The sequence below is a fragment of the Rattus norvegicus genome, chromosome 10 (genome assembly GCF_036323735.1).
Source record: "Rattus norvegicus strain BN/NHsdMcwi chromosome 10, GRCr8, whole genome shotgun sequence".
In the NCBI taxonomy this organism is placed as follows: domain Eukaryota; kingdom Metazoa; phylum Chordata; class Mammalia; order Rodentia; family Muridae; genus Rattus; species Rattus norvegicus.
The window spans coordinates 95,155,418-95,179,024 of record NC_086028.1 but is presented as its reverse complement, the minus strand read 5'-3'; the positions used below and the strand labels follow the sequence as shown (position 1 = coordinate 95,179,024).

Below are 23,607 nucleotides of genomic sequence, written 5' to 3'. Positions count from 1 at the left end.
GGGTCCTGTGACCAGCTCTAGCTAATGGCATGATGTCAACTGCAGCTGCCAACGTCACTACGTGACAAAGTATTGGGAAGCCAGGGCTGAACCCCACGGTTCCACTCCTTGCTTCGAGGACCCTGAGGTCCATGTCCTCGAGATCCTTTGTGTCTATCAAACGGGCTTCAAGCCATTTTACGGAGTGGAATCCCTAATGACCTTGGCTAGTCGCGCAGCATAACAGAAATCTGTCATGGTGGTAGCAAGTCACTGAGGTTTGAAGACTTAAGTGTTACTACTGTACCCGAACCAAACGGAGTCTGACTCACACGGGAGGTAAACGGGTAGCTGGATCGTGCGCCACCAGTGCGATCGGAAAAGAAATGAAGATCTGCCTCGTTCTCCAGAAATCAAATCAAAGCCCCCTTTCTATTAAGACGGCTGCAAACTGCATCTCAGACACCACAGACCTCCTTCTAGCAGACCCCCCCCCTTAGGGCCAATGTCCTTAGGGTCCAGGTCTTGTGACATTTGCAGAGAGCACATCCCAGCCCATGCATATGGGTGATGCTGTCACCTCTCGGTTGGGGTCCAGCACAAGACTATTGGTTGAGACTGAATTCCTGGTGCCTAAAATGAGTCTTTCTTGGTACCAGCCAGGTCCTCTTCAGCAGAGGCCCACAGGCAAATTCCCTCCCCTGACTTGAAGAATGCTTCATGCTTCTCCCGACTTTTGTCCACTTCCTTCTCCCTGCCAATCCACACAGCACATTCCTTCACCCAATCGGGACTTTCAGAAAAATGAAACAGAAGGAGGAAAGAGAGCCAGTCTGCTGTTTCAGCTTCCAGTCGGTTCTGAATCATAATCGCCCTTTAGACAAGGAAGCATGAAGGCCCAGTTGCCTTCTTATAACAGAAGTGTAGAAAATTCCAGAAGACCAAAAGAAAAAAAAAAAAGCATTAAATTTCTCAATAAATTTTCCAACCACATGGTTGACCGCTCATGTCGAGAAGGGAAAGAGGCCAAATCCACAATTACTATCTATTTGTAAATCAAACGGAAAATAATACCATGCAAATTAGCAGTGGTTCATAGGCCAACGACTGGAAAAAATTTAATCTGGGTGGATCACAAGGAAATTTGCCTATATGCCACAAAAAAATAAATAAGTAAAATAAAATAAAAGCTTGCCCGCCCTGCGGCAAGCCCCTCCATTCAGATACCATTCTCTTTCAATACGCATGGGAGACCGGAAGTCCCACACCCGAGGATCCCGGCCAGCAGCAGCTCTCTGATCCCAAACCCCATGGGAGAGAGACCTCACCGCCTGATCAGGCTGCGGAGCAGAGGAGACCACCAACACTGCCCACATCCCTGGCCCAAGAGGCAACTGTATAAGGCCTCTGGGTTCCCGTAGGGGAGGGCCCAGGAGCGGCAGGATCCCTGCGCCTGAGACACCGCCAGAACCTGAAGGAAACAGACCCAGACCGGATAAACAGTTCTCTGCACCCAAATCCCGTGGGAGGGAGAGCTAAGCCTTCAGAGAGGCAGACACGCCTGGGAAACCAGAAGAGACTGCACTCTGTGCACATCCAGACGCCAGAGGAAAACACCAAACGTCATCTGGAACCCTGGTGCACGGAGGCTCCCGGAAAGAGCGGCGCAGATCTTCCCGGTTGCTGCCGCTGCGGAGAGGACTTAGGCAGTACCCCACGAGCAAACTTGAGCCTTGGAACCACAGGTAGGACCAACTTTTCCCCTGCAAGGAACCTGCCTGGTGAACTCAGGACACAGGCCCACAGGAACAGCTGAAGACCTGTAGAGAGGAAAAACTACACGCCCGAAAGCAGAACACTCTGTCCCCATAACTGACTGAAAAAGAGGAAAACAGGTCTACAGCACTCCTGACACACAGGCTTATAGGACAGTCTAGCCACGGTCAGAAATAGCAGAACAAAGTAACACTAGAGATAATCTGATGGCGAGAGGCAAGCACAGGAACCCAAGCAACAGAAACCAAGACTACATGGCATCATCAGAGCCCAATTCTCCCACCAAAGCAAACACGGAATATCCAAACACACCAGAAAAGCAAGATCTAGTTTCAAAATCATATTTGATCATGATGCTGGAGGACTTCAAGAAAGACATAAAGAACTCCCTTAGAGAACAAGTAGAAGCCTACAGAGAGGAATCGCAAAAATCCCTGAAAGAATTCCAGGAAAACACAATCAAACAGTTGAAGGAATTAAAAATGGAAATAGAAGCAATCAAGAAAGAACACATGGAAACAACCCTGGACATAAAAAATCAAAAGAAAAGACAAGGAGCTGTAGATACAAGCTTCACCAACAGAATACAAGAGATGGAAGAGAGAATCTCAGGAGCAGAAGATTCCATAGAAATCATTGACTCAACTGTCAAAGATAATGTAAAGCGGAAAAAGCTACTGGTCCAAAACATACAGGAAATCCAGGACTCAATGAGAAGATCAAACCTAAGGATAATAGGTATAGAAGAGAGTGAAGACTCCCAGCTCAAAGGACCAGTAAATATCTTCAACAAAATCATAGAAGAAAACTTCCCTAACCTAAAAAAAGAGATACCCATAGGCATACAAGAAGCCTACAGAACTCCAAATAGATTGGACCAGAAAAGAAACACCTCCCGTCACATAATAGTCAAAACACCAAACGCACAAAATAAAGAAAGAATATTAAAAGCAGTAAGGGAAAAAGGTCAAGTAACATATAAAGGCAGACCTATCAGAATCACACCAGACTTTTCGCCAGAAACTATGAAGGCCAGAAGATCCTGGACAGATGTCATACAGACCCTAAGAGAACACAAATGCCAGCCCAGGTTACTGTATCCTGCAAAACTCTCAATTAACATTGATGGAGAAACCAAGATATTCCATGACAAAACCAAATTTACACAATATCTTTCTACAAATCCAGCACTACAAAGGATAATAAAGGGTAAAGCCCAACATAAGGAGGCAAGCTATACCCTAGAAGAAGCAAGAAACTAATCGTCTTGGCAACAAAACAAAGAGAATGAAAGCACACAAACATAACCTCACATCCAAATATGAATATAACAGGAAGCAATAATCACTATTCCTTAATATCTCTCAACATCAATGGCCTCAACTCCCCAATAAAAAGACATAGATTAACAAACTGGATACGCAATGAGGACCCTGCATTCTGCTGCCTACAGGAAACACACCTCAGAGACAAAGACAGACACTACCTCAGAGTGAAAGGCTGGAAAACAACTTTCCAAGCAAATGGTCAGAAGAAGCAAGCTGGAGTAGCCATTCTAATATCAAATAAAATCAATTTTCAATTAAAAGTCATCAAAAAAGATAAGGAAGGACACTTCATATTCATCAAAGGAAAAATCCACCAAGATGAACTCTCAATCCTCATCTTCGATTGGTTTATATACAAGTGTGCAATTTCTAGGCTTGAAAGTAAAATGATGCTATCTGGTGCTGGATAGAGGAGCATTATTTTTTATTATGGCAGCTTGCTATTTTTGTAACATGGTGATTTGGTTGAACACAATAAAGTACAGTAGTAACTGATCTCCCCCTCTTCCTGGATGAGTGAGGAGATGATTAAATGTTGATGTCAGCATCCATGAGCATATTCAGATGAGCTTCTGCTTCTGTTGAAAAGGATGCTGTGTTTGATTGTGGTCCGAAGCTTTGAAGCACCACTTGGCATCTCCTTCCTTGGCGGTCTCACTGTTTAAACATAACAGATTTGATAGCTTGTTGGTAAGGTGAGGTCCAGCTTGTCTCCACTAGGTCATCTTCATGTGAATCCAGTGGTTATACGGTTTTGTTCTAGGGATATTTCATTTTTTTAATAACGGTTTTAGCTGACATTCATGGAGAGAATGAATCCTTAGAACTGTGCCACTAGTGAAAGGAAATCCTGTCTAGAGTATGTTTCTTTACAAAGCTGTGTCACACCATCCTTTGGGCCCTCAGCTGGAAAAGTAGAATCAAGTCTCAAATAATGCCTTTTAAATTGTATCCTCTAGTATTATAGATGTAGGACAGTACTGTATCATACCTCTGTGGATGTAAAATAGCTTGTACCTGCTTTATGATACGTAGTAGTGACCGTGCTTTATCAGAGCTGTTTTTAATGATGTTGCTCAGAATGTTTTCTTTCCAGATGATGATTGAAAAGCTAATTTAAAAAAAAAATGGTGCCAGGTACCACAAGAGTAACAGAACTGTGCTGTTTTCTCCGGTTTTGTTTTTTTACTTTTTTTTTTTAATGGAGTATGCTGGATGTCTCTACAGTTTTGTTCAGATGACTGCAGAACCTGGAAAAGGTGTTGCTGCTGTTGATGCATAACACACTGCTATTATTGGTCTTTTTATATAAATATAAATATATATATACAGAAAAAAAAGAACTGCTAATCTTTTCAGAGATTTATAGAAAATTGTTATCTTTCATATTACCTCAAAGCACATGGAGTGCTAAACTGAAATAGGAACAGAAATATTTCACTTTTAATTTTTTGGTTTAAATACTAATAGACTAGTGAATTTATGTTAAGATAATTACAGAACATTTTAAACATCATGGAAGGTATATTAATTTATAGAGAACATATGTATGATGCATGAATATTGAGAGATAATGATGTAAAAAAGCAGAATATTTCTTTTTTAGAATTTTTCCTAATTAAAAAAAAATACGCATGGGAAAAGGATAGCAAGGCAGAGTTCTTTGTTGAAAAACAGAGATACAGCAAACCCTTGATTGTTGGGAACTCCAGGGTGTGTATTTTTTTCTTCTTTTTTTTTGGAGCTGGGGACCAAACCCAGGGCCTTGTGCTTCCTAGGCAAGTGCTCTACCACTGAGCTAAATCCCCAACCCCCAGGGTGTGTATTTTTAAACCACCTGAGTCTTCCTGGTCTGCTGGAAGTATTATCTTTAAACCACATTTCTGCTTTCTGTGCTCAGAAAAATCTCAGAGGAAAGAGAGGACTCATACCCATCTACATCAGTGTTATGTACTAAAAATGGTGTGTATGCGCATGTGTGTGTGCGCGCATCTATGTTGTATGTATGTATTATGTACATAACTGTGTATAGGTATGCATATGTATATATGTGTATGTTTACATGTCATGTGTATATGTGTGTATATGCAAATGCATGTATATGTATGCATATGTGTGTGATTACATGTCCTGTATATGTGTCTGTATGTATATATGCATGCACATATTGTATTGTGTTTATGTGCATTTGAATGCTTGTGTGCATATGTGTATGAATGTATGCATGGGGATATGAGTGTGTATGTGTATATGTAAGCGTATGTGTATATGGGTGTATGTGTATATAGTTATCTATTCTAGGATTGCACATTAAAGGGTGAAATACAATTTGCCATTTAAAGACATCGACACTGCACCTACTGAGTTTCAGTGTCTTGTCAATAAGTCTGTTAGGCTGGGGTAAGTCTGACAACGAATGTTCTCTGATACAGATTTACATAAAAAAGCAATTAAGTACCATTTTAAATTTCTGCTGTACAGAAGATATACAGCGTATGGGGCCCCGAGGAAGACGTTTATGCTGTCTACTGAAAATATTAAATTGCTCAGAGTCAAAAAATCCATCACAGCGGTTCTCGGGCTGTCATCAGAGGATTAAGTGCTTTATTTCCTCATGATTCCGTGGCTCTAGTCCAGGGTTTCCAACCCCAGTATTACTGACCTCTGGGGCCAGATAACCCCCTGTGGTGGGACTTTGTTCATTGCATCCTAGGGCACTCCCGTCTCTCAGCACTCCGCCCAACCGTTATGGCTCCCACCAGGGCCTCCAGGCATTGCCAACTATTCCTTGAGGAGAACTAACTCCTCACTGAGAACCAAAGCATGCAATCATCATATGAAAAGCAGTGGTCTGTGGCCGGGAAGCCCTGTTCTGTGAAACTCCATATCACAGTGAGGCTGGGAGGCCCCGTTGGGCTGGTATTCACGGTTCATATTCATGGTTCACATTTCTGAATGTACGTTGCATACAGCCATTCCTGGGGCTGTGGAAAGAAGTGTTCTCTAAGCAGGAGCCTTCGTTTCAGGACTTCTCTGAACTTTGGCTTGTCCTCTGTGTACTAAAACTCACCGGAAAGGTCAAAGTTCAGCTTCTCTTTGCAAAGCATTTGCCTCAGACCAGTGATGTTTATTAACCATTCTGGTCCTTAGCTCCACACCCAGAGCTAGAATCTAGGAAAGGATCTACAGTCCCCTTTTGTGACTCTGGAAACCCTTAGACTAGTGGGTCCTTCTCATGTTTTGCTCCAGGGTGTATAGATCCCCACATCTCCCGTGATCAATCTACATACTGCAAAAAGAGGGAAATCTTAATGCCAGTTCCTGAAATGTCCCTTCTAGCTTGCCGTGGTCCTCTCCTTCGATCTAGAAGCCATCTAGACTCAAATGTGTAAGGCCATTCAACAGTAGCAGTCAGTGTCTGGGCGAGTCCTGGCACACTGAGAAGCCATGAGAAAGAGTCACGCCTGGACTCCCAAGGACCTAGGATTCCTGACTTTCTCTAAGATTTCTGTATCGGTTCAAGTCCCTTTGTTCTTGGTTCCTAACTGGCATCTTCTAGGAAGGTCTCAAACAGATGTGAGATTTAATTGAAGGCTAAGTACTGTATTCATTGCAATGCATTTATGGTTTTCCTTATAGCAGAGTGGATTTGGAGACTCAACACATGTCTAAGCGAGGCCCTGGGAACTCTTAGAGAAATGGAATCCCATCCCTCAGGAGATTCTTCTCCCCGCGGTATGGAACTGGATAGAAACTCGTCTGTGCGGCTAATGACTAGTAACGTGTAGGGTAATTTGCTGTGTGCACAGCACTTTACCAAGTGCCAAAGAGGATCCAAGGCAGAGTCACGTCCTAAGGATGTCAGAATTTAGTTGAGAAGGTGACACATGGCGGAACCTTTCACTCAGCCCCGTTTTCCCTTCTGATGCTCTGGTAACACTGAGTTTAGAACCAAAGTTTTGCCTGGGTGGCTGCCTGCCTCCTTCCTGCCTTCCTGTTTAGGACCCCAGGACTAAGGTTCTTCCACAATGCCCTGATGATGGGAAAGGGGGTTACCCATTTTAGCCCCCTACCAGCCAATGGCACCTCTTGGAATTGCTTGAGGACGCGTGCATGGCTCTAGGACATGAGCTGTGGTCCAAATAATTCGGGCATTTCACCCGATTCCTCCCCGGGGAATCTCAGTAAGTCAGTCTGCTCTGCTGCACGGACTAACGGCTGGGTAAACAGTGACTTTAGCAAAGCATCGCTGCCCTGGCGTGCGATTTAAAGAGCTCTGCTTGAGCAGGTTTTGCATCGTTGCTTCTGGAAGTGAGACTGTGGCAAGATGCCAGCCAGAGAGTAGTGACCTCAGCAGAAATGACAGAAGACCTTCCCGTGATCAGTTTAGTCTTTCCTGACTCAGGAGGGCTAGAAAGTTTTAGGAGACGACGCCACGGAAAGAAGGAAGGATGGAGGGGAAGATGTCTGGACATTTTAAACACAGAACTTAGATAAGAAAGGAAAAAATGGGGACTGGGGATTTAGCTCAGTGGTTAGAGCGCTTGCCTAGGAAGCGCAAGGCCCCGGGTTCGGTCCCCAGCTCCGGAAAAAAGAACCAAAAAAAAAAAAAAAAAAGAAAGAAAGGAAAAAATAACACACATGTTGCATATGTACGTGTATGTGTATATAATGTATATGTTTGTGTTTGTGTATGTATGCATATATGTAATGCCTATGGTATGTGTATATGTAATGTATATGTGTATGCGTAATGTTTGTGTGTTGTATATATGATGGATATGTATGTTTGTGTATGCATATGATGCATGTATATGTATGTGTATATGTAATGTATATGTATATGTGTATGTGCAATATGTGTGTATATATGTAATGTACATATATGTACTAATATATGTGTGTATGTATGTAATGTGTATATATAATGTATGTGTATGTGTATATGATGTATATGTTGGTGTTTGTATATGTATATATACGTGTTTGTGTAATGTATGTATATGTGTATGTGTAATGTATGTGTATGTTTATGTGTATATGTATGCACACACATATATGTATGTATGTGAGTCCACTTGGGATATGTTAAAGGTTTTAAATCAGAGAAGCCATGGAAAGATTCTATAAGAAGCAAATGCTTGAAGACACATTTCACAGCTGATTTTGATGGGACCCAGAGTGAAGAAGGGAAAAAAAATAAAAGATTGTCATCATAAAAATCAGCTAAGAGGCTATTCTGCATGCTGGGGAGGAGTGCAGCTCAGTTAGCACAGCGCTTGCCAGGAATGCATGAGACCCTGAGTTCAATGCCCAGCACCACACAAACTGAGCACAGTGGCTCTCGCCTTGGCTACATGGCAACTTTGAAGCCAGCATGACGTACATCTGACTCTGTCTCAAGCAAACGAAGAGGCTGTTAGCAAACTTGGGGGTCACAGTCTGTACCCCTGGTTAGGTTGAGCCACCCATCCCCGATAAGCCAATTAAAAGAGCCAAATTAAAAACGAAAAGCAGAAAAAAGGCATGTGTTCAGTGTGGCCACATTTGGAAGAAAGACAAGTAGTGAGCCCCTTGTGTCCAATATCCTGAAATGAGATTAAAGTTTAAATTGTTTCAGATTTATTTATTTTTATTTTATATGTATGGGTGTTTGTCTGCATGGTCTGTGCACCATGTGGATGTTGCACCCATAGGGGAACAGAAGGGGTTGTCAGAACTAGAGTTCAACATGGTAAAAAAACTAACACGTGGGAGCCGAGAATCAAACCCAAGTCCTCAGGGTGAGCAACCAATGCTCTTAGCCACTGAGCCACTTCTCCAGCTCTGAGATCAAAACTGAAGCAGGGAGCTGAGGATGTGCGCATCTAAGCCGTCCTGGCAAAGGTGTGGCCCTGACCTTTGCCCCGTCATTATCTGGGTTTCTGTCTCATCCTGTAAGGCGTCTGACAAGTCCGTAGGATTGTTTGCAATCTCTTTTAGGGAAACAAAGTTACCCCATCCAGCTTGTGTCTTTTCCTTCTCCCAGGTTGAGATTCCTTGGGCGGGGGGGGGGGGGATTCCCGTGTCTTTGGGGTTCATTGTTTCAAGACCCTGGTAGTGAGACTGAGCGACACACGTGTCTCTTTAGAATAGAGTCATCTGCCAGGCCGGATACAGGGCTATTCCACTACCCAAGCAAGAGAACTGAGTGACAACACAGGCCACCGGAAGGTAACCAAAAGGAAGAACCTGTGGGTGCAGAAGTATAGAATGTGGAAAGGAAGGGGGTCAAAGACGCCTGCGTTTGTGTTGTGCAGCCAGGACTGGGGAACAGAGCTAATTCTACATTGTCAGAAGAGTGAACGTGCACATGTGTGTACACACAGACACACACACACACACACACACACACAGGTTTTCTACTTTCCCTTCCAATTCTGTCCCCATAGCTCTTCCTTGACCGCCATCAGAAAATACTATGTGTTCGTAACTGTCTGGTCTGGTACCAAAATTCTCCAAAAGGGCCTGATCCCTGGGGTTGGGGATTTAGCTCAGCAGTAGAGCACTTGCCTAGCAAGCGCAAGGCCCGGGGTTCGGTCCCCAGCTCCGAAAAAAAGAAAAAAAAGGGGGGGGGCCTGATCCCAACACAGAAGGAACACTACATAGAATAAAATCGACACATGTGCCCTAAAATCAAGTGTGGATTGGGAGTGTCAATCCTAGCCTTTCTATTTCCTCAAGACCAAGAAATGCAGGCACCAGGAGATGCTTCTAGAACAGAAGCTGTGTGGCCTGTGGCTAGATGGGTGAGGAGCTTGCCCCAGCCTGTGCAAACCCTGTAGATCCTCCTGGAAGCCTCTGAGTCACAGCTGTCTTCCCTCAGAGTCTCACAGCGCCTGCCCGGTTAGCACCACACCCCAGTAGTGACTCTTCCCTCCCGATTCTGGTAGGAGAATGGAATGCAAGTTGATGCCCTCAGCTCCTTGAATCCCATGAAGCTAATGAAAACCCAGGTCCTGCGGACTCCACTTAAATCTCACCTCCAGCGCTGCCCACCTGTGTGTCTCCCACAAATAGATGTCCCCACCTGTGTCCCAAGCACAGACCTGCTGGATTGCCTTGTCCTAGCTTGATTAGAACTTACCCTGCACACTGAGACACCATGAACAAGCTACAGCGAGACTCTGAGGTCAGGCATGATCTTCGCCCTTGAAGACTTGCCAAAGCTTGCAATGATGGTAAGAATCCCTGTGGCATGGATGCGCCCCCCCGCCTTGATTGTAGGGTGTCCTAGGGGTTTCGTCCTAGCTTGCAAAGCAGGTTGCTTCCGGTTCCCCAGTAGAATTGTAGTTCTGAAATTCCTCCTCCTGGTTCCTAGTCTCTACAACTGGTAGAAAAGTAGTCATTAAAATGAGCAACCAAAGGTTGGAGATGGAGTTCAGAGGGTACAGGGCTTGCCTAACATGAACAAAGCTTAAAAGTTCTATATCCAGCCCTGCATACATCAGGCATGTTGCAGCATGCCTGCAATCCGGGAGCTTGGGAAGTAAGCACATCATTCTCGGGTACAAGTGAGTTCAGGGCCAGCCTGGGCTACAAGAGACCCATGTCAAACAAAACAAAAATGTCTACGGTGAACTCACTTTTGGGTTGGGTTTCAGTGCTTGTGTTGATAGACAAGGATAGCGTTCAGGACCTTCGTTTTCCACAGTTACATAAACCGAAGCTCTGGAGCTTCAGTGAACTGTTGTCACTAAGACCGTGTCTTGGTCTGTTTTTTCCTTTGCAAACTGTGGGTAGGAATGGGCATCTTGTCCAGGGGTCGGAGGGTCATCTGAGATATTGGTGCTTAGCAACAGTGCTAGCTCCACCCTTGGAGGAGAGGTGGTAAATGGGTGTGGCTGTTCAGGAGTACACTTGGAGGCCAGAAGGGGAAGTGGGTCTCCTGATGGAGTCTGTCTCTGCCTCACTTCCTTGAGACGTTGTATCCCAGTGCACCTGGTGCTAGTCTGGCAAGCCGGCAGACTGGACAGCAATCTTCCTGCCTCTGTCCCAACACTGAGGTAACAGACATGGATGCAGCCACACTCAGCTTCTGACATTGATGCTAGGGTCCTCTGCTTACATAATATTCACTGTTGCCCACAGTGTCATCTTCCTGGGCCCCAGAGTCAGCACTGTGTGACGCAGCCATGTGTCCTTTTCTGTGATAGCATTCCCAGTTAGCTCTTGTTTGGCTCACTGTGTAGATATCACACTGTGTAAATATACCACACTGTGCGGTTACCACACTGTGTGCACACACCACACTGTGTAGATGCCATACTGTGTGCACACACCACACTGTGTGTAGATGCCATACTGTGTGTAGATGCCATACTGTGTGCACACACTGTATGTAGATGCCATACTGTGTGCACACACCACACTGTGTAGATGCCATACTATGTGCACACACCACACTGTGTGCACACACCACACCATGTGCACACACCACATGTGTAGATGCCATATTTTGCACACACCACACTATGTGTACACACCACACTGTGTACACACACCACACTGTGTGCACGCACCACACTGTGTGCACGCACCACACTGTGTAGATGCCATACTATGTAGATTCCACACTCTCCTCATCCCAGCAGGGGTCTAGACTGGCCCTTGTCATCACTGTTAATAAAAAATAGGCCTTGTGCTTTGCCTTCCCCTGTTTATTCTTCATCCAGAGTGTCAACGATAGGATGGTAATGGAGATGTGGGCATTTGAAGTGGTCCTTGAAGGAGCTCTCAAGGTAAAGACTAATGTGAAGATAGATTGGAGTCTTGGGTCCTTTCCCAAGGAAAAGATTGTCAGGGAAGAGAAGAGCAATGGCTATAATTTATCTAGAGATGAACCAAGGGTTAATCATGCAGTGGTGGCGCTGTGACTGATGAGAGTGGCACCTCCCATGATCACTCGCGTGTAAGAGAAGAATAAGGAAGTAGTTTTGATTAAAGAGGAAAAAAAGCCAAAACTGGGCTTGGTGGCTCGCACCTGTGACACCGGCGCTTAGCAGAGAATCAGAATTTTTGTCTTAACAAAAGTCAAAAAGGAAACAAGCAGGGGAGGGGCCCCTAAAAATTGTAGATGTGGGGTTGGGGATTTAGCTCACTGGTAGAGCGCTTGCCTAGCAAGCGCAAGGCCCTGGGTTCGGTCCTTAGCTCCGGAAAAAGAATAAATTGTAGATGTGGCAAATGGGTTTCAGACCCTTGCTTGGATGTTGTAAGGCAGAAGACATGGCCAGTTCTGTCCTGCCTTAAATGGACAGTGTAAAATAGGAGCTGGCATTGTCTCTGATTCTGTTCTGTGACATACGAGGAAGATCTCAGTCTTTCAAAGGGCAGCAGAGAGAAACCCCACCCAAGCCTGTGGGAGGAAGGTGTTTCATTAAAAGAGGCATGAAGCCCAAACGTGACAACTGTATTAAGATAGACAGAAGATGTCACTGGGCCATCTGGCGACATCTTGCTCTCTGATTTCCTTTCTCCCAGTGGTGACAACTACAGGGAGGTTGTTCTGGCCACCAGCATCTTCTCTTTTATAGTCTCTTCCTCCTTCCTCCCATGATAGGGTATCATACAGCCTGGGCTATCTTGTTTGTAAATCATAGAAATGAAATAATCGTTTTAGGCATATAAAGACGACGAGGGAAAGATTCACGACCCTCTACAAAATAGTCCAAGAAATACCAATGTCTCCCGAGAAGATGTAAAGCAGCAGCCTCGCTTACAACAATAGAGACACGCAAACTCAGAACACAATGAGGAACCACTGTTCACCTTTGCCAGTTGACAAAGATCCAAAAGGCGTAATAGCACTTGTGTGGAAAACAGTCCCGCACCGTGCGTAGCAGGGATGGGGAATTTGAGCGTCTCTAACAAAGACCTGCTTGCCCTTATCCAACACTCTGTCACCTCTCCAGGAATTTATCACACAGATGCACTCTCGCACGGGGGAACACTGCTTGTCAAACGCTCAGAATTTCGGAAGTTATATTAATAAAACCCCAGAGGACGGATGGCTTGCACGCAACGTTCATTTCTCGCAGTTCTGAATGTTTGGGAACTCCAGAGTCAAGTGAGTCAGAGAAAACACTGTCTCGCTGTGTCCTCACATGGTGGTGGGGCCAGAGCTAGCTCTCTGTGAGATAGATAGATAGATATATCCTAGTCCTGAGAGCTCCACCCACCCCCAAAACCTTGTTAGACCCCCACCCCTGGAGAATTGGTATCAACATATGCATTTGGAAGGGCACAAACACCCACACAGAATGTGTCCCTTTCTTTTCTGTTGCTGTCATAGAACACCCTGAACCAAAACATCTTAGAGGGGAAAGGGGGTTGTTAGGCTCGAAACCCCAGGTCACAGTCCATGACTACAGGGAAGACACAACAGCAGGGGCTTGAGACAGATGGTCACAGCCCATCCACAGCCAAGAGCACGGGCCACCCTGCCTGCTTCCTTGCTTAGCTCCCAGCCACCTCTCTCTACGTTTAGACAGTGCAGGGTCCAACCCAATGAAATGGTCATGCCTACCTTGAGGGTGGGTCCTCCCATCCCAATCAACCATCAAGACACTTCTCCCCAAGCCCAGAGACGTGCCTACAGGTCAACCTGATCCAGTCATTCCTCAATCGAGACTCTCCTCCCGGATAATTCTAGGCTGTGGCGAGTTGACATTTTAGCACTAACCATCACACCGTCGCAGGTTAATTACATGATTTTCACACATCAGGCTGTGGCCTCGTCTTAAAAAAAATGTTCTAAATAGAGAAGCCAGGCACCATGGTGCATGCCTGTAATTATAGCACTCGGGAAGTCTACATACACAGAAAACAGTTGAGTTACAGCCCTACCTTGACAATTATAGCAACTTATCTGGAAAAAAAAAAAGATAGCCTTCTGTATACGGAGTTGAAAAATTGCCAAGATCTTTTGGTGTAATTTCTTCGTGTAGATCTTATAGCACCACATATTTAGAAATGAAGGTGAAAAACAGTGAGTGGCTAGTGACATCACTTGGCCCCAGGGAACAGGGGTGCAAAGAAATGTCAGAGATTTAAAGTTCTGAATTATGTCAACACGTTTTCTATTCAAAACTATGTAAGTTTTAAAAAAAAATCCTACACTTTTACAGTGTGTTTTACCCAAAAGGGATGCTGTGCTTTTTAGGGAACATTTACTAAGGGAACTTCATCTCTGCCTAGAGAAAGGAGCACAGAGTGGGTTTTCTAGCTCAAGGTCAGGATGGCACTGGTAACTAAGGTGTTTTATTGACGTGGGGAGCGACCTTGGACAGAACGTCTAGTGCTTAGTGCTTCGTTTCCATGCTGAGTACTTTTTCCCTTTGAACGACAGTTAGCTTCAAAACCGGGGTACTCTTGTGATCTTCCACCCTGCTATACAGATCTCCACCTTATAGGAACAGGTTTTTATATACCCACTTAAAATAGAGTGATATTCTTTCAGATGCTAACTCTAAGCCTGCTTCCTCTGGTACTTGGGGCTTCCTTAAACCCTCTGTCCAAAACCCCCTCCCCACCATGGGGTTGTTTCTCTGCCGTGCTGGATCTGACATCGTATCTGCTTGGATGGCATGACTTCTTCTCCAAATCATGGTGGATCAGATCTACCTCTTACAGCATTTCTTCCTGTGATCACACACACACACACACACACACACACACACACACACCACTGAGCAAAACCACAAAGCATGGAGGGGTTACCTTGTTGCCTCGTCCTTTGAGGATATAGACCTCAATATACAGGTATGGTAGGATGCCTTGGTGCCTTAGTTTCTGATGTGGTGGGAACAAGGTACCTGCAGCTTAAAGGGTGTTTAGCCATAAAAGGCGTATTCTGATCATCGGGAGACAGTTACCAGGACACCCTACAGCCTTCCTCAGCAACCTCATATAGAGCTCCTTGTCTGCAAGGTGGTCTGGGGTGCTCCCTCCCTGGAATAGGTAGAGGCTCTTTAAGCTACCCTTATGCACAATTTTATCTGTTGCAACTAAATGTACTAGATTTATGAATAAGTAAGAAGGTCACTGTACCTTGCGTGTATTCCTCAGGAAGGTCTTGTCCGTGTCCATCAGAACCTGACAAGGCCAGCTTTGTCATTTTCCCGGAGCCCTGTCATTTCTCTTATCTGGTCAGCTTGGCTATCTCATACCCAGCTACAAGTCCTCTTACTCATCGCTGCCCTACCGAGCCGCTCTGTCAGACTTTTGCTTTTTTTTCTCTCTCTCTCCCCCAAAGCCTGATACGCAGGGTTGCAGAAGCAAATAGATTTTTCTGTATATTTACTATTTTTCTTTCCTAAGCACGCAGCCACCCTCAGACAGGCTGCTCTGGGCAGCCGGCCTCTCTGAGAGTGAAAATGCTCTAACTTGTAACATTTGCCAAATGCCGTGGTGTAACCATTCCAACCATGTTATGCGTCTAAGCCATCTCTCCAGCGCCTCCCCACTGGCTGGCTACTCAGAAGCAGAGAGCACTCGCACTAAGCCTCTGCAAGAAACGGATTACTCTTTGCAGCTTTACTTTGATCACTTATAAGAAAAATTCACAGAGGAGGACATCCCAGCAGCATCCTGTCTTTCTCCTACACAGCCAGCAGCCCTAAGAGAAGTGGGACTCCATCTCTGGTAAGGGCCAGCATGGTCAGCCTGTGAGGCCTGGACTCCCCACCTGACAGGAAACCATTTATGACTGAAGATGCACTCCGTTTGCCACACACGGGTGTTCCGGTTCAGATGCTGTGTCCCCCAGCTGTGTCCCTGACTTTGGCTGAAGCTATGATCTATTTGCCAGCACTTAAGAAAATGCCACCTCATCCCCAAACCCGGCTGGGCCAGGAAAACCATTTCTCCTCCTCCAACTCAATCCCGTTCTGTGCTGCTCTGGTTCAGGGTGACTGACTTGGCTGGCCACTTCCCACCCCTTCCAGCAAACTCCCAAGAGAGTCTAGCAATCATACAGTGGTAGCTTCCAGAGTCCTGGGAACTAGGACGGACAGATCTGGGGTTTTATTTTCTTTTTCTATTTTCTCCCCCCTCCTAAAAATAAAATGTTAATAAAGGAAAAGTTGGCTAGAGACCTGGCCAACAATTTGCCCTCTCCCTTGATTTCTATAAAATGCTACTTCTAGAAAATTTTAATACTGGACGTTTTCAGTAATTATAAAACTAGTACATGTTGACCTTTTGTTGGGGAGGGAAAAGGAGGAGGACTTCACTGGCCTGCGGCTGAGTTTCAGAGACCTAGCCAGCCTGGGTTCCCTCCCTCTACCCCAAGCTCGAAGCTAACCAGGGGCTTGACCTTGTGGGAAGAAAAAAGATTCAGCCACAATTTTTTTTTCTGTTCTTGGAATCAATGTCTTTAATAAGAAGAATGCTTCCTTGTCTTGTCTCATTTGTAGACTTTCCCCAGCCTGTCAAATCAACACGGTGGAGGGTGGGCTTTTAATATCATTTCACATTAACATTGCTTGTTTCCCAACAGGGCAGCGAACTCAAAAGGGCTATGAACTTGTTTGGCCTCAAATGAGATGCCGTTTAATCCAAACCAACCTTTTTTTTTTTTTCTTTTTAAATGGAGATACTTAATTGGGATAACGATCTGGATGTGTGGCTTCCTTTGGAAAAATTCAGAATAAATTACTTGCCTGAAAGATGTTCCATGAGAAAAAGGAAAAGCACTTTATTTTGTGTGCAGCTCTAGTTCCAAAATATAGATCAATATCTAGCTCTCGGCAAACATTTGACGGATGAATGGTGTCCGTTCAAAACAACACTGAGCTAAAAATGAAAGCAGTTGCCCGTTGTTGTCTGGGGAGTTCCTCTCTAATTTGACAAACTCGCTCCTTGCTACCTTCGGCCTGCATTCTTTTCTCCTTTTTGGTGCCTGCCCAGCGTGAGAACGATGTGCTTGTGAGTACACATTTAATTCGCTTCAGGCACACGAATCAGTCTGTCCTCTCTGTGATTGTTATAAAGTTTACATGTCTCCTGCCCGGTGACCCCAGAGAATTCAAATAAAAAGTCTATCCGAAAGTCAGTTAACCATTTTAGGTACAAAAAGGAATGCTCTGAAGCATTAATTGAGTCGTCTACATTTAAGAAAAAAAAAAATTAGATCCGGGATGGTGGTTACATGCCTACTATCTTATATTCTCAGCACTCGGGAAGCTGAAGCAGGAGCATGGCGAATGCAGGGATGCCTTGATATGATAGAAAGATGGACGGACGGATGGACAGACAGACTGACACAAACTGAAAAGAAAGAGAAAGGAAGTGAGGGAGGGAAAGAAATGTAAGGTATAGTTCTGTTTCGGTTTGGTTTTTTTGAGACAGGATCTCAATTTGCAGCCCTCGGTACCTTGTGACTCACTACACAGACCAGGCTGGACCTGAACTTACAGAGATCTGCCTCCCTCTGCTTCCTGGATGCTAGGATTATAGAATGTATTTAAAAAAAAAATAGGGGGTTGGGGATTTAGCTCAGTGGTAGAGCGCTTGCCTGGGAAGCGCAAGGCCCTGGGTTCGGTCCCCAGCTCCGAAAAAAAGAACCAAAAAAAAAAAAAAAAAAAATAGAAAAGCGCTTAAAGTAATGGTGTGTGGCTTTTCAGCCTCTTTGTGAACAGAGCATGTATCATTTCTCACTACTTTGTATAAGCTACCTTAAGCTCAAAGACGTAAGCAGCACCCATTTTGTTCTGAAGTTCAGAGGTCGAGGAGGACGTGGTTTGATCTCTCACAAGATTAAAATACAGTCCACTGTCAATCAGGAGATAAGGGATCCCATTTTGAGCACCTTTCTACTGTTGGTTGAGTCCTACTGTTGGTAGATTCTGTTCCTTATTCGGCCATCAGGCAGTAAACATTCTCAGCATTGTGTGATAGGTGGGTGGTCCTTGCCCTTGACCTGCGCAGTCTTGCAGTCTCGGCTTTTGTGATTGGTTGGTGGTCCTTGCCCTTGACCTGCGCAGTCTTGCAGTCTCGGCTTTTGTGATTGGTTGGTGGTCCTTGCCCTTGACCTGCGCAGTCTCACAGTCTTGGGCATTTGTGATTGGTTGGTGGTCCTTGCCCTTGACCTGTGCAGCCCTGCAGTCTCGGCGTTTGTGATTGGTTAGTGGTCCTTGCCCTTGACCTGTTCCAACTTCAGAGCCAACCACAGTGGTTTTGCTCTTCCTAACGATTTGTTTTCTTCCTGCGATTTCGATTTGCTACCAGCCAGAGAAAACCTCTTCTTTTAAGGGTCACAACAACAAAGCAGAGAGAGCTTAGCAATCATACTCCATTCAACGGTACCATGGACTGCTGGCATGATCACAACTGCAAGGAGGGATCGGAGATTAATAGTCTGCACTGTAGAACACTAGAACGGTTATGATGATAAGGATGGAGTCACAGAACAGCACTGGGAATGAGGTCACGGAATGTGTGAGGCCAACCTTAGAATACTATATATGAAAGCATTCTCACATTTTCTTACAGCTATGAGATATGTTCTTTTTTATGTTTTTTATTCAAAATGCATTCTGGCTTTGGTTAAAATAATAGAAGGGACATGTTCTCCCCTTCCCTGGGCAATGTAGAGCCCTCACACTTCATTCTGGATGTCATAAATAGGGTGTGCAAACATTACTGCCTTTGTCCATTTAAACCACTGTAACAAAACACCATACACTCAGCGGCTCATAAACAAAAGAAATTTACCTTACTTTCCATAGTGCAGAAGCCTAGACCTTCCAAGATAGGCATGCCAGTCATTGGATGTCTGATACACCCCACTTCCCGGCCCATAGGCAGTTAGCTTCATGCTCTCACGCTATACATCAAAAGAAGCAAAGCTTTCTCTCTGGGGTATTATCTTTGTAGACACTGATCTGATTTAGGACGTCTCTGCTTTCTAGACCCAAGTATCTCCAAAGCCCCCCCCCCTTTCTAATAGCAGCACTTAGGAAACCAGGATTTCAACACATGACCTGGGGGAGGGGCAGAAACATCCTGTCCATCACAATAACTAAGATCGGCAGATGGACCCAAACCTCTGGTCTTGGAAGAATCATGGGAGTCGTCGGCAAAACTTAATATGAACATGTAGTAATGCCAAGGCCACACAATAACTATCTTTGAATATCATAACGTCTACAATGCAGGAAAGGAATGTGTTCTGCCTAACTTCAGGGCCTAAAATAAAACTCATTGATAGAAGGTAGGAGAATATTTTGGGCTCCATGTTGGAAGTAGACAGATTGAGCTAATCTGCTTGTGGCTTGATGTTCTCCCCGGTACACTGCTACAGAATGAAAAGGTAACAACTTGATAAGAATGACACGAAGAGGAGGAGTTGGGCTAGGTCCACCTCTATGCTCCCTCCCTCCCCCTCCCCCTCCCCCTTCCCTTCCCCTCCTCCTCCTCCTTTGTCTTTGCCTGTGATGTCAGGACTCTTTCTCTATCATTTTCCACCTTATTCTTTGAGACGGGATCTCTCACCCAAACCCAGAGCTCACTCATATCATTAGTCTACCTAGCCGGCTTACTCCTCAGGAATCCCCTGTCACTGCCTTCCAGAGTTGGAATTGCAGACCAGCCACCACATGCATCCAGTGTTTATACAGATCCCAGGGATCTAAGCTCTGGCCATCTTGTTTGGTCAGCAAGTGGTCTAACCACTGATCCATCTCCCAAGAACCTTCATACATAAATTTCTTCCCACCTTTAAAAACCATAAGTTGAGAGGGTTCCACAGGAGCTCAGGCTGCTTTGACCTTGCTATATAGCTGGCTGAGTATGGCCTTGAACTTCTGATCCCCTTGCCTCTACCTCCTGAGTTCTGAGATTTCAGTCATCACACCCAATTTATACAGTGCTGGAGATGGAACCCAGGCCTTCCTGCATGCGAGGCTAATACTCCATCGGCTGAGCCACATCCCTAGCTCTCCTTTGAGTTCTCTTGAACCCTGAGGTCATTCATTATTTGACAATGACATCACAACTTCCTTTACACTTGCTTCTTTGACCCAAATCCTCTGCTTTTTTTTTTCTTTTTTTTCTGCTCCTCGACCAGGTACACCTCTACTTGTTCTCCACCATGATGGTAAGACGTTACCATCTAAAATCAGATTCACCGCATCCCGTTTGCAAGTTCCTTATTTTCACAATTAAGTCTGAATAACAGAAAATGTGGAGTGCGGATGGAAAGAGAAAAGGTGGTTGATTGTGCAAAGGCATGAGTGTAAGGCCAGCAGAGCTCTGAGGGATAACCATGGGGGTGAGACTCGGGAGAGAGGAGCTAAAGGCCAAGGATCAACAGAAGGATAAGGTACAGGCAGGATAGGGGTTCTATCGGGCTACGTCCAAGGACAACCCAGGATCATAAACACAAATGAAAATGGACACAAGGAACAAGGTTAATGTAACAATTTCATGGTTAGAAAGTCTGTGGAAACCGTTTTTATAAGATGGCAAAGCTTCAAGACTCAGAACGTAGCTAAGCAGGGAGCTCGCTTTGGCCCTGAGTGGGAAAGCAACTCTCAGGAGACCAACCACACGGTGAATTCAAATGTCAAGAACAGAAGATGGCAGAGACCCAGATGGGTCAGAGTGGATATTCAATGCCAGGTGTAAGAACTTCCCCCAAAGACTAAAGAACCCTTCATCCAACATCAACAAATTGGAAACCTTGTCCCTCAACGCTGCCCTTTCAAAGGAACAATTCCAGATGTTGAAGGGCTGATTCCTGGATCAGAGCATGCCCGGATGAACAACCTGATCAGGTCCCAGATGTCCAGGGTCAACGACACCTGACAGTTTGAAAGCCTGATAGAAATGGAATTTGTCACTGCCTCTTCTGGACTCCTTAAACACGTCGGGAAGTCACTCTTGTGAACATAAAAGATAATGAATGCCTTTGTTCTGTGGCCTTCTTTTCCAGTTAGGGGGTTTATTTGTATAGGTAGAGGAAGTCCAGATTGGTGTTTCGTAACCAACTCTTGGTTTCTTGGCCAGTATCACTGCTACATCCTGCATGGTTAGGTCCTGGAAACCTGGCTGGGGCAACTGGGAATGAAGAAACAATAGATGATAAAGAAATGGCAGATGTGTGCCCAGAAAAGCTGAGATCGTGTGGGCTCTGCTTGCTCCCATGGAGGGCACCTGCTATGCAACCAGAAACGTGTGAGTTTACTGTATACAGTACAAGAAAGAGGGATTGGCTAGGTTGGGCTGGTTGGGGAACACTCTCAGGTTGCCATCATCCTGGAGGAGGAGGCAGAGGATGCTAGTTTTGCACACACTGATCAGTCATTCATGAACACTCAAATTTGAACTACAGGAAGACATTCCCTTTTCTCTGAGACTTATCTGAGGAAAGGCCTGCCATTGGTGGGGGCGGGAGGGACAACACTGGGAGTAGAGGAGATGACATGGCAGTGCTCGTGTCAACAGGACAAATTTACTCAGCATCCATCCATTCTCCATTGAGCTTTGTCTTCACACTTGGCTGAAGAAGAACTCTAACATGGACATCAAGAAAGGACTAGGGCTCTGGGAACATCTTTAAGAGCCAGAGGACCAGGAGGACTGTTGCCAAAATGTCTTCCCGGCTCCCTCAGGGATGCAGCACCCATGAGCTCTTAACAGTCCAGCTACCAGAACAAGACCTTCAGAAAATTGCCCACAACCAACGTGCAACAGTGGATGAAGGAAGAGATCTCAAAGCCGCGCCACAACGTCAGGACACCGCTGCTGAGGGATGGAAAGCGGTTTTACTCGAGAACAAGCCTCCAGATGATTGCCCATGCCCATGTGTGCTGCTTGTGACCTGGACTACTCGCTGCCCGACCCTACCTCCCTTAGGGGTTGGAGGTGAGGTGGCATGGAGTCAATGGTACAGAGTCTGGGGAGCAGGTTGAGAAACGCCGCAAGCTCGTCTGAACGCTTCTGCAAGCTCCTTTAATATCCTCCACCTCATTGGTCCCAAGGAAGCATCTCTTCTGAACAGCAGTTCCCGATTGGCTGGCACTGTTTGGGTCAGCCATCCTTGGTCTCTCAGGTAGTCTTCAATTAGGTCTTTCTGCAGGAGATGAATTTGCAGCTGCGTGGCCACTGGCATTTACGTAGAGGTGGGTGCCACCGTTCAAATACAGGTGCACAAATTAATTGTACTCAGTAGTACGTGCGGGTGCATGCATGTGTGCATGTGTGCGTGCGTGCGTGTAACTGTTCTAGAAGAAGATGACATGAACTTGAAAGCTCGAAAATACTTTGTGTTCATGTATAAAATTCTAAAATAAATAATAAACAATTTTAAACGGATTTTTTTTTAAGCTCGCTGTCTTTTAAGCCTAAAGTAACAGGAATCAGTAGCTTTTCAGTCCGACCTTGTGAGTTAGTGTTCACCACAGAGGGGTAGAGGCGGAACACAGAAGTCCATATTTGCCTGTGCCGAGTATTTGCACACTCAGAATTCATACATAGCAGCATCAGTGTCCAACGTATTGGATTTTTTCTTTTTTTTGGAGCTGGAGACCGAACCCAGGGCCTTGTGCTTGCTAGGCAAGCGCTCTATCACTGAGCTAAATCCCCAACTCCAATGTATTGGAATTTAAAGGTAAATTTTCCTATATTTCCCTAATTACTTCCTAAGCATACCATGTGTCTTCTGAGTGAGACTCTGAGCTAATCAAAGCAGAAATGTAAGTTTCTGCTCTCCTCCTTGCAGGAAATCTATTGAAAGAGCAGTCAGAAAACAGCTCGTCATCCTTTTCCCTGACACCAAGACCCACACCCTCCATTCCCTTTATCCTTACTAGGTTACCTTCTCTCCATGGCCTCCATGCTCCTTGAGGTGTAAAATATTGAGAGACATAAGAAATGCAAATGGTCTCAAAGTCAGGACATGCCCACTTCTACTCGTAACCATCTGCCTTTTCTTTCAGGATCCTCGCAGTTTGTAACTCAGTATTTATGTCTGCATGTAACCATGTTGCATGAGTCTGTTACTTAGTATTTATTTATGTCTGTATGGAACTGTGTAACATGATTTTTCTCATTAAGATTAGAGGCTCTCTGAGGACAAGGAGGGAGCAGGGGCTGTTTTATTCCCCGTGGTATCCTAAAAGCGACATAAATCCTGGCTTGTAATAGATGCTCACACACCTGCTGAATGAACAAAAGCATGAGTACATGCGCAGAAAGTGCATTCCTATTCTACCAACCCAACAACCAAATCGCTCTCCTGGTTCTTGCAGACGGCACAGGATATACAAAGAACAATTCAACCTCACCTCCTTGGATCCCCCAGTGCAGTTTCGACCAGAGGCCAGCTGGGTCCAGTTCCACTTGGGGATCAACAGCCACGGGCTGTACTCCAGGTCCAGCCCTGTCGTCAGCAAGCTCCTCCATGACATGAGGCACTTCCCCACCATCAGCGCTGGTAAGGTTCATGGGAAAATCTAGAAGGAACTTTCTCCCAGAGGCTCGG

General features: G+C 45.3%; 1 protein-coding gene and 1 long non-coding RNA gene across 5 annotated transcripts in view; one reads left to right on the top strand and one right to left on the bottom strand.

The window, feature by feature from the left end:
* The window catches only part of Fam20a (FAM20A, golgi associated secretory pathway pseudokinase), a 60,378-nt gene that overhangs the window by 18,152 nt on the left and 18,619 nt on the right, over positions 1–23,607 (top strand). For 3 of the 4 annotated variants that reach the window (XR_005489861.2, XM_039086178.2, NM_001012237.2), the window contains one exon: positions 23,375–23,559. Coding sequence is in view for 3 of the 4 variants with exons in the window: in NM_001012237.2 (NP_001012237.1) it covers positions 23,375–23,559 (185 nt within the window). In the remaining variant the exon portion in view is untranslated. Of the gene's footprint in view, positions 1–15,746; positions 15,765–23,374; positions 23,560–23,607 lie in introns of those variants that run through there. The other variant, XM_039086179.2, reaches the window with a different exon arrangement.
* On the bottom strand, positions 4,352–15,615 carry LOC134480894 (uncharacterized). Its single transcript, XR_010055861.1, has 2 exons — positions 15,171–15,615; positions 4,352–10,452 (listed from the first exon to the last, which is right to left on the bottom strand). It is a non-coding gene; the product is annotated as an uncharacterized LOC134480894 (long non-coding RNA).